Source organism: Cebus imitator, unplaced genomic scaffold, assembly GCF_001604975.1.
Source record: "Cebus imitator isolate Cc_AM_T3 unplaced genomic scaffold, Cebus_imitator-1.0 Scaffold650, whole genome shotgun sequence".
Classification (NCBI taxonomy): Eukaryota; Metazoa; Chordata; class Mammalia; order Primates; family Cebidae; genus Cebus; species Cebus imitator.
The window spans coordinates 244241-255421 of record NW_016107965.1 but is presented as its reverse complement, the minus strand read 5'-3'; the positions used below and the strand labels follow the sequence as shown (position 1 = coordinate 255421).

At 40.4% G+C, this 11181-nt stretch overlaps 1 protein-coding gene across 1 annotated transcript in view; it reads right to left on the bottom strand.

Annotated features, from left to right (window-relative positions):
- Nucleotides 1–11181, bottom strand: part of POLG2 (DNA polymerase gamma 2, accessory subunit) — a 19897-nt gene that overhangs the window by 3996 nt on the left and 4720 nt on the right. Inside the window, exons 2-7 of the mRNA XM_017517849.2 lie at nucleotides 10627–10753; nucleotides 10398–10503; nucleotides 8691–8864; nucleotides 5736–5876; nucleotides 2609–2689; nucleotides 29–129 (exon numbers count right to left, since the gene is read on the bottom strand). Coding sequence (XP_017373338.1) covers nucleotides 29–129; nucleotides 2609–2689; nucleotides 5736–5876; nucleotides 8691–8864; nucleotides 10398–10503; nucleotides 10627–10753 — 730 coding nt within the window. The remainder of the gene's footprint in view (nucleotides 1–28; nucleotides 130–2608; nucleotides 2690–5735; nucleotides 5877–8690; nucleotides 8865–10397; nucleotides 10504–10626; nucleotides 10754–11181) is intronic.

Below are 11181 nucleotides of genomic sequence, written 5' to 3'. Positions count from 1 at the left end.
ATTTTTTTAATGAAAATACAATTCTTACTTTGAATAAAGTTGTTCCAATGAGAACTGCATAGTTTCCAAATAACCAGGCCATACAGAAATCCCATTTTCTAGTAATTCATTAAACAGCCCTTGACAAACCTAGAAAGAAATAGAAAAACTTCAATATGAAAGAAATAACGATAGCTAGAGTGACTGTCCTATTTTTGTGAAGCCACAAATCACCCTCTTCAATCTCTAAAATGGGTATGTTTAATTATGTGATATTAATGTTTATAACTTCCATATCATATACTTTATAAATCATATACTTCTTCTGAAAATGAAAATATTAAGCACTGCAAAGCTGAGTAGTAACTGCTAATCTTCTGAGAAATTTGTATACCAAATAAGAATTTTTATTACCCTTGGTATCATTCAAAACACAAACAAATTACAACAGATTCTATCAGAAAAAAGCAGGAGATCCAAAGGGCTGTATGAACTCAGAGCCCTCATCTGAGAGGTGAGGCCTGAGCTCCAGGTATACCACACCAAGTCAGGATGAGGCAGAAGAGCCAGGAAAGAAAAAGGATGAGGAAAAGGTGGGCGGGACTCCAGAAGTCAGCCAAGAAAAGTTTCAAGAAGAGACTGATTGACCAATTTAACTGGAATGCTGGAGACAAAGGCTTAACTGGAAACTTTACTGTTTTCTTAACAAGCAATGGCTGGGCACGGTGGCTCAAGCCTGTAATCCCAGCACTTTGGGAGGCCGAGGTGGATCACGAGGTCAAGAGATCGAGACCATCCTGGCCAACATGGTGAAACCCTGTCTCTACTAAAAATACAAAAAAAATTAGCTGGGCATGGTGGTGTGTGCCTATAGTCCCAGCTACCCAGGAGGCTAGGCAGGAGAATTGCTTGAACCCAGGAGGTGGACGTTGCAGTAAGCTGAGCTCGCACTACTGCACTCCAGCCTGGTACCTGGCGACAGAGCAAGGCTCTGTCTCAAACAAACAAATGAAAAAACAAAAAACAAGCAATAGGGAAGCAAAACAAAGCAAAATGTAAAACCCCTTTAACAGTCAAGCACTGACACTCCAGAGGAGGGTTCCACACCCTGGCACTGCTGACACAGGGTGTTTAGCAGCATTCCTGGCCTCCATGAGAGGCCCGCAGCACCCTCCAATTCCATGACAACCACAAATCTCTCCAGACATTATGAAATGGTGAGCTACAGCACCCTAGGAGCTTCCTAGCTATAAGGGTATCAGGGAGACTGCCATACCCTGGGAGGAAATGTGGGACATAAGCCATTATCTTCTTCTTTGAGTTCACTATCTCTTATCTTCCCAGACCTCTCCAAAGGAGCCAGGGTCAGAAAGCTGGGGGACTCTCAAAGTCTTTAAATGTTTTTAGTGTCTGCATTCAGGTCTGGGCTGGGTCTGAATTACCCAGACAGAAATGATGACTGCTGAAGGAGTCTCTGGAACAAAATGAAAGCCATTCCCCTTGGCCTTTCTTAAGAGTAATAATTAGAACAAATTAGAAAAATCAAAATAAAATTATAGATCTCGAATATTTGAATATAGTCAGTTACCAAAAATGTTTAAGTTCAAAGGGGAAAGGCTGGGCATGGTGGCTCACACCTGTAATCCCAGCACATTGGGAGGCTGAGGTGGGCAGATCACTTGAGGTCAGGAGTTTGAGACCAGCCTGGCCAACATGGTAAAACCCTCTACTAAAAATATAAAAAAATTAACCAGGTGTGGTGCTGGTGGTGTATGCCTGTAATCCCATCTACTCGTGAGGCTGAGGCAGGAGAACTGCTTCAACTCAGGAGGTGGAGGTTTCAGTGAGCCAAGATCGTGCCACTGCACTCCAGCCTGGGTGACAGAGCAAGACTGTCTCAAAAAAGAAAAAAGTTCAAAAGGGAAAGAAATAATTCACTAACATCTGTACAAATATTTTAATTACTATGTATACTCAGCTCACTAATAAAATGAAACTATGAATAGGCATGAACAGCAAACCCACTGAATTGCATTCAGCTTAACACACTTCAAATTATATATAATCACAGTACTTACCCACAGTTCATTATTTAATTAAAGCCTTTTTTTTTATTTTTCCTTTCGAGACAAGGTCAGCTCTGTCACCCAGGCTGGAGTGCAGTGGTGCAATCTCAGCTCACTGCAACCTCCGCCTCCCAGGTTCAAATGATTCTTGTGCCTCAGCCGCCTGAATAGCTGGAATTACAGGCGCACACCACCATACCCAGCTAATGTTTGTATTTTTAGTAGAGACTGGGTTTCGCCATGTTGGCCAGGCAAATTAAAACATTTTAAAAAGCAAATGAATCAAAATAAAATTTTAAATGGCAAGCTATCAAGTTTACTTAGAGTAATGGTTAGGTTGAACATCCTTAATCGGAAAATCCAAAATCCAAAATGCTCCAAAACCTGAAACTTTTTGAGTTCAAAGGAAATGCTCATTAGAACAGTTAAGATTTTGAATTTGGGGATCAGAGATGCAAATATACCCAAAAAAATCCAAGATCCAAAACAATCCTGGTCCAAAGCCTTTCAGGTAGTAGTCAATCTGTAATTAAAATCATGACATTTAAACTCATTTAACTCACCTGTCTTAGTTCCAATGTAGGGCCTCTTCCTACATCCAAAGCAACCTTAATAGGGGCTAAAGAAGGGTGAAGTTTAAGTACCTAAGGCATTTAATGGGGGAAGAAGATAGGAAAAGGTCAAAAAGCAGTTTGTTTAAAAAAACACAAGTTTAAATGTAACACAAATATTAACAACACAGTTTCTTAACAGTTCCAATTTTCTGTGTGAAAATAGAAGTTAGCTGAAGTCATAAAAACACCATGTAATAACATATTCAGCTGCCCCCAGATTTATCCAGTTAGATGTTTGGCAGAAAGAAATTAATTTGGCCAGGTATGATGGTGCACACCTGTAATTCCAACACTTTGGGAGGCTGAAACAAGTGGATTCCTCGAGCTCAGCAATCCCAGACCAGCCTGGGCAACATGGTGAAACCTTGTCTCTACCCAAAAAATAAAAAAAAAGTAGCTGGGTGTGGCATATGCCTGTAATCCCAGCTACTCAGGAGACTGAGGTGGGAAGAATGTTTGACCCAGGAGATTTGAGGGTACAGTGAGCCAAGATCCATGCCATTGCACTCCAGTCTGGGCAATAGAATGATATCCTGTCTTAAACGAACAAACAAAAAAAACAAAAAGAAAGAAAGAAAGAAAGGAAATTAACTTGAGACCCCCTCCCATTTTCTGACCACTCCCTCAGTCAAAATACTTCTTCCAAACATCACTTTGGATCCTACCAGCCTTAGCCACGAGGCTTAGCATTTTGACTTTTTCTCTCTTCTCAAAACCTACTGCTCTTCTCTTTTTATATATATTTTTTTAATTAAAAACTTTTAAAACTTATTTTGTTTGCTTTTTTTTTGAGACAGGGTCTGGCTCTGTTGCCCAGGCTAGAATGCTCCACTCACTGCCTCACTGCAACCCCCATATCTGGGCTCAATCCATCCTCCCACCTGAGCCTCCTAAGTAGCAGGGACTACAGGTGCATGCCACCACGCCTGGCTAGTATTTTTTTTGGAGAGATGGAGTTTTGCCATGTTGCCCAGATAGACTGGTCTCAAACTCCTGTCCTGAATGATCCACCCACCTTGGCCTCCCAAAGTGCTGGGATTACAGGTGTGAGCCATTATGCCTAGCCTCCTCTTCTCATTCATTAATCCATCCAACAAACATTTTAATGCCTCTGATACCAGGAACGGTTCTAGGTGCTAGGGGCAAAAATCTCTGCCTCTCATGGCAGGGAGAAACAGACAATAAAAATAATAAAGTAAATAATACACGTGAAGGTGGTAGGTGCCAAAAAAGGAAGATGGGAGATGATGGCAAGGGGCAGGCTGGTAAAGTTAGTAAGATGGTTAGAGAAGGTCCTCTCCCTGACGTGACACTTGATCGAACACTCGAAAGCGGGGGGGGGGGAGGACAAGATGTGGGTGATGGAGAAAGAGCACTCTAGGCAATGGGGAATACAAATGACAGGGCTCTGAGCTGGCAGCATCCCTGGCATGTTCTAGAAACAGCAAGGTCAGTGCTGCTGGAGCAGACTGAGTGAGGTGGAGAACAGCAGATCAAAAAGAGGGCTTCCGTTTTTCCTGAGATGAGCGGCTTTCCTGAAGTGTTCTGAGCAGAGGAGCAACATAACATGTACCTTTTAACAGGGCCACTCTATCGGGGCAGGAGGGATGGCGGTGGAGCAAGGTGGTAGTAGTGGACAGGCTAGGAAGTGCTCAGACTCAGGGTATGTTTTGAAGTTAGGGTCAAACAGGATTTGCTGATGGTTTGGAAGTAGAGTACAAGAAAAAGAAAGGATCCCTTTATTTGCTACATACCATTTCTAAACCCCATCCCTGAGAACAATTATATAATCAGACTTCTCTATAGCTATAGCAGGCTAAATGAACACTGTATAATAAATCACATAACTAAGCAGAATGGTTTCCTACAAACTCATGGTTCCCAATCCCAGCTGAAAACTCAACATTACCTGTTAAAACTTTTGATTTGGGGCCGGGCGTGGTGGCTCACGCCTGAAATCCCAGCACTTTGGGAGGCTTAGACAAGCGGATCACAAGGTCAAGAGATTAAGACCATCTTGGCCAACATGGTGAAACCCCATCTCTACTAAAAATACAAAAATTAGCGTGGTGGCATGTGCCTGTAGTCCCAGCTACTCAGGAAGCTGAGGCAGGAGAATCGCTTGAATCCAGGAGGCAGAGGTTGTAGTGAGCCGGAATCAAGCCACTGCACTCCAGCCTGGCAACAGAGCAAGACCCCGTTAAAAAAAAAAAAAAAAAAAAAAACCCCACAAACTTTTGATTTGGAGCAGCTTCCTTTTATGTTCAAAGGGTGTATGACTATTTCTCACTCATGCCATTTAAACCCCCACTCATCCACATTTAAAGTAATAATAGTGCCTCCTAACTCCCTGAGAAAATAGAGGGTATCAAAATGTCCTTTAAAGGCCAAAAAGCCCCAGTAGCCTTTTTATAGCTCACTGTCCTTTTCTTCTTCCCTGATGTTTCAAAAAACTCCTTTTCAAGGCAAATTCCTCTACTTGGGCTCTTGATCCCATCCTGACCCCTCCTGTTTCCTTCATCTTGCCCCATAAGTCCTTTATTTTCTCTCCTATAACTTCAACTTCTCCTCTCTCTTGATTTTCTTTGACCCATAAACATGCTCAAACTGCATGTTCATGCACTAAAACCAGCTTTTCCAGGCCCGCAGCTAGCTCCTCTGATCCAGGGACCAGCCATGTGGAACAAGACCAGAAGCCAGATTCCGGGGGCCGCAGACAGGTCAACAGCACAGGTCTCCCTGATCCGGGTCTTTCTTCCTCCTATGTACCAATGCTTTGGCTTCTGATACAAACGGAAGCCACCAATGGAAAGGTTCAGGGGCTAGGAGTCATAGAGACAGCTGTCTGTTCACGATTAAACAGAAATGCCTTTGACATTACTCACTAGGGATGCCTTGTTCTATTGTGTGAGAACCTGATTCTTATTCCTGTGGCTAGATTCTAAAAAAACTGAGAAATACTTACACTACATGCACTAAATTTATTATTCTGAGTTTATGTTAGAAACCAAGCATACTAACATTAAAGAAAGAAAAAAAAATTAGTTTCTTAAGTCTATCTCTGAAATATCAGCACCTTTCTCTGAAGATTTTTCTTTCTTGTAAAGGAGTTCTCCGTCAACTGGAGAGAATCATAGAGGTAGGCCAGCACGCCTCGGTCTAGATTCCCACTTATAGACAGAACACAAGGAACTACATTTTTTCGTCCATCTCGGCCCTTCGTAGAAAAACAGAAGAAAAATAAAGAATCATTTCACAGGACCTTCTTAAAAGTACCTATTTTAGACTTACACAATCAGAATACAAAAGTAGTATTTCATGTTACAAAGCACCCACTCTGTGCCAGGCCTGTGCTAGGCATTGGGCCACAAAGACGAGCAAGATGTATTCTCTGCTCTCAGTGAGCTCAGGGTTTAATAAGTGAGGCTCAAATGTGAATTTTAAAACTATGGTGCTTGGTTGGGCTCTATCCCAGAGATTCAGAAAGAACTCATCTGCAGTGGGACCTAGGCATCAATTTTTTCCACAGGCCTAGGGACTATTTTTAAAATTATAATTATATAATTTGAAGTATTAGTTAATTAATACTAATTCTCTAGCTGAGAACTAGTATTTAGAAAGGTAACACTTTTAAGTAAAAATTGTTTGCTGACTACTGAGAAAAGTTCTAAAGCCTTAGGGAAAAAAACGGTGTGCTTTAGGGAAAGGGGTCTGGAGTATAATTTTCTGAAATGTAAAGTTATTTTCATTAAAAACATCTTTTAAAAACTTACTTTTTGCATTAAAGCCATAATTATGAAAATCAACTACACCATAGTACATGATATAAATTAAGTATTGATAAACAGACTTACTACTTCTCCTCTAAACCCGATGAGAAATTATTTCCAATTTCTTAAAAATTTCAGTTGTAGAAATTTTTAAAGTTTTGAATAAAAACAGTTGCACTTTCATCTTTCTTTTTTTGTAAATCATTGTTAACCTGGATATTCATGTAATTTTTTTAATACTGAAAAAAAAATCACCTTTGGCTAGAGTCGCAGAGCAAAAAAAGAAAAAAAAAAACCCATACATTTAAATCCTCAACCTCTATTATTCAACCAGTCTTCATTAATACATATATGTTCAAGCACTCATTAATACATATATGTACTGACATTTTAAACCCATTTGAACTGCATAGGATACTTTAAACATTCACAAGAATTTGCCTTCAAAGGCAGTAAACTTTCTGATACCTGGGACTCTATTCTACCAGTTTTATTTCGCACAGTTATAGAACTGACATTTAAAAAGATATACTGGGCTGGGAGCAGTGGCTCACACCTATAATCCCAGCACTTTGGGAGGCCAAGGCAGACGAATCACTTGAGGTCCGGAGTTTGAGACCAGCTTGGCCAATGTGGTGAAACCCCACCTTTACTAAAAATACACAAGTTAGCCAGGCGTGGTGGTACATGCCTGCAGTCCCAGCTACTCAGGAGGCTGAGGCATGATAATTACTTGAACCCAGAAGGCAGAGGTTGCAGTGAGCAGAGAGGAGACATCATGCCACTATACTCCAGCCTGGGTGACAGAACAAGACTCCATCTCAAACAAAAAAAAAAAAAAAAAAAGAGAGAGAAATTTGGGCACTGAAAGATTCTGTGGTACAATTTGAATCAAACAAAGTCTAAATCTGAATCTTTAGGTATGAAGAATGCTTTAGGCTGGGCATAGTGGCTCACTCCTGTAAGCTCAGCACTTTGGGAGGCCAAGGGAAGGGGATCATTTGAACCCAGGAGTTCGAGACCAGCCTGGGTAACATGGCAAGATCCCATCCCTATTTAAAAAAAAAAAAAAAAAAGAGAGAGAGAGAGAGAGATTGCTTTAATGTTTTCTAATTTTTTGAAAACTGGACATCCAACAATGTCAAGATATCTGGTGGCAACTCTTTTCTAAAAGTATCTGATTTCTCACACCATCCAGGAAAAATTTTTTCTATTCTGTTTTTTGGCCTATATTGGTCTGCTTCACTGTTCTCTAAAACTTTATTTGGACATTAACCATAAAATCAAATAAAAACATATACAAAATAGCTTAAGAGGCTGAGTGCAGTGGCTTATACCTATAATCCCAGTATTTTGGAAGGATGAGGCAGGAGGTTCGCTTGAGCCCAAGCAACATAATGTGACCCTGTCTCTACAAAAATTAAACAATTAGTTGGGTGTGGTGATACACACTTGTAGTCCTAGCTACTTGGGAGGGTAAGGCAGGAGGATCAAGAGTTTGAGGTTGCAGTGAGCTATCACCACACCACTGTATTTCAGCCTGATTGAAAACTTTTTTAAAAAATCACCATTTGGCAAACCTCATAGTAATAACTGATCTGGGCAAGAATCATCAATGGATGCTGCAACTAGTAAGGCAAAATTTGGTGAGAAATTATCTGCATCATCTTAAAGTATCTGCCCGCAACTTATTACTAGCTAATTAATAAGTACAAAATATTTGTTCACTCTACATTGGAGAAATTTGGTGTATACCATTTTAACTAAGAGATAAAAGTTAACATCACCAGTAACACTCTAATATGATGCACTGAGAGTACCACTTCTGCAGTACTCCCAGCAAAAATACGTAAGTAATGTGCAAACGGCAGTCAGATCCCAACCAAGGGATGTCCTACAGACTAACTAGACTGTACTCTTCAAAAATGTCAAGGTCATGCAAGACAAGAGGAATTGTTCATCTGAAGGAGAGTAAAGGCACATGACAACTACATGAAAGATATGATCTTGGACCTATAGAGGTTATTATTAAGATAATCAGTTAAATGTGTAGGGCTCTGTGGTTAATAGTGGATTACTGTTAATTTCCTGATTTTGATGGCTGTATTGTAGTTATATAGGTTAGTGTCTCTGCACCTGAGAAATACAAAATGAAGTAAGAAGGGGTAATGAGACACCATGTTTGCAACTTATTCTCAAATGGTTCAGAAATTATAGAGAATCTGGGTAAAAAATACATAAGAGCTTGCGGTAAAACATACATGTAATTTAGACACATTGCCAGGATACATGTGTAAAAGTTCACGATCTCCTAGGTTCCACAGGGTTTCTATTGGCTCCTTTCCCCAGGGAAAATTGTAATAAAGTTTGTTTCCTTTCCGGCCTTCTTCATCCTGACAGTCACTGCTGCTGAAGTTAGATGGACTCACAGCAAACTGGAAAATAAAATTTATGTTTGTCTTAACATATTTAAATAACTGCTAATTTAACTCTACTCTCATAATTATCTGTAAGAATTTAAACCATCTGATACTTTTTATGCAGCAAATGTGTGAAACTAGTCAAGTCCCAAATACAAATGTTTACATTTAGTTTATTTTTTTTTTTGAGATGGAGTCTCGCTCTGTTGCCCAGGCTGGAGTGCAGTGGCTATTCACAGGTGCAGTCTATAGCTCACCGCTGCCTCCTACTGCTAGCCTCAAGCAATCCTCCTGCCTCAGGATTCAGAGTAGCTGGGACCACACAGCTTGCTGAAATTTAATTTTTAAAAAGTGAAAATACTGGCTGGGTGCAGTGGCTCACACCTGTTGTCCCAGCTCTTTGGGAGGCCAAGGCAGGCAGATCACTTGAGCTTAGGCCTTCAAGACCAGCCTAGGCAAGAGAGCAAGACTTCATCTCTACAAATAATTAAAGAAGCTGCAGTGAGCTGTGATCATGCAACTGCACTCCAGCCTGGGCAACAGAGTGAGACTATGTCTTTAAAAAACACAAACAAAAATAAAATAAAATAAAAAGTGAAAATACTGAGTATATTGCTTAAAATATTGTTTTTTAGTCTGAAAGAACTGTTGATGTTATCTACTCTTTGTATGGCCAATGAATAAGAGGGGAAGTTAATCATGAACTAAAATGGGATAAAGAAGAAAGTATCATGTAGTTCTCATTCTTATCCTTCTGGGAAGTTCTTAATTACTTGTGATTATTTCACACAGTTTAAATGGGTATTTAGGGATTTTTGAGTCGGGAAAAGGTAACCTAACACATGGCAAGACAAAAATGCTTACTTCAACTCTTTTCTCTTCAGTGTGTACTAAAACTTGATTATCAATTACAGAACCATTTTGATTAATATGGAAAGTTCATGGAGGTAGACAGCAAAAGCTGAAGTTGTAACAATGGTTAAGGGTCAAACTCTACATCAGCAAGGAATGTTAGGTGAGGGCTTTGAATTTTACCTAATACAGAAAGGCTAATTAACAAACACATCCGAGCCCAACAAATGTTTTTACCAAAGTAATTTTGTAATCTGGAACAATGAAAATCATGACAAAGAGTTTTTTATTTGTGTAACATATTGATAGCTATATACATCAAATAAAATTTCGTGTATGTCAGAAGAATTACCAGTGACACATTAAGACAATTTATCTATTAACTATTAAAATTTTTTTCTCGAGACAGTCTCTCTCTGTCACCCAGGCTGGACTGCTTGCTGTGACGCAATCTTGGCTCACTGCAACCTCCCCCTCCTGGGTTCAAGCGATTCTCCTGCCTCAGCCTCTCAAATAGCTGAGACTACTCAGCCTCTCAAATAGCTGAAACTACAGTCATGCGCCACCACACCCAAGACAGGGTTTCACCTCCTGACCTCGTGATCTTCCCACCTCGGCCTCCCAAAGTGCTGGGATTACAGGTGTGAGCCACTGCTGCCAGTCTTAATTATTGGATTAAAGTAATTATTGTAGTACCTTTCTCCACCACTGGAGTCGATGACGTAACCAGAAATCAAGCCACTGGTTTGAAGCTCTCACAGGAGTAAACCATACTAATGAAGCTTCAGTCTTCTCACCAATTCTTTAGATATCAAAAAATATCAGAAAGTTAGCTTATCTGAAAATTATATAATCTATCCCAAGTGGAAATGACTAGTTCTTGACTATTTAAATACAAGGCCAAGTTATTTGCCACTTTTTGTACCTTTTACCACCATTCAATATCTGCTTAGTGTCACAAACAGGATGAAAACACACTCCAATCTGAGCAAGGCCATAAGGTAGCCTCTTGTTTACCAGATCCAGGCAATTCACATAGTGTTCCAAGGCACCTGTCAAAAGATTAATCAATTATTGTATACATCTAGTCCATAAACCCAAATCAATTTTGTCAATAGACAAATTAATAGGAGTAATAATGCTAACACAGCAGTACAAGTAGCATGGAGCTATAAAGACAGATCTTGGCCGGGCACAGTGGCTCACGCCTGTAATCCCAGCACGTTGGGAGGTTGAGGCCGGAGGACTGCTTGAGCTCAGGAGTTCTAACACCAGCCTAGGCAATGTGGCAAAACCCCATCTCTAAAAATATACAAAAATAAGCCAGGCATGGTAGTGTGTGCCTTGTAGTCCCAGCTACTTGGAAAGCTGGGAGGTGGGAGGACCACTTTAGCCTAGGAGGCTGAGGCTGTAGTGAGCTGTGATAGTGCCGCTGCACTCCAGCCTGGACAGCAGAGTGAGACGCTGTCTCAAGAAAAAA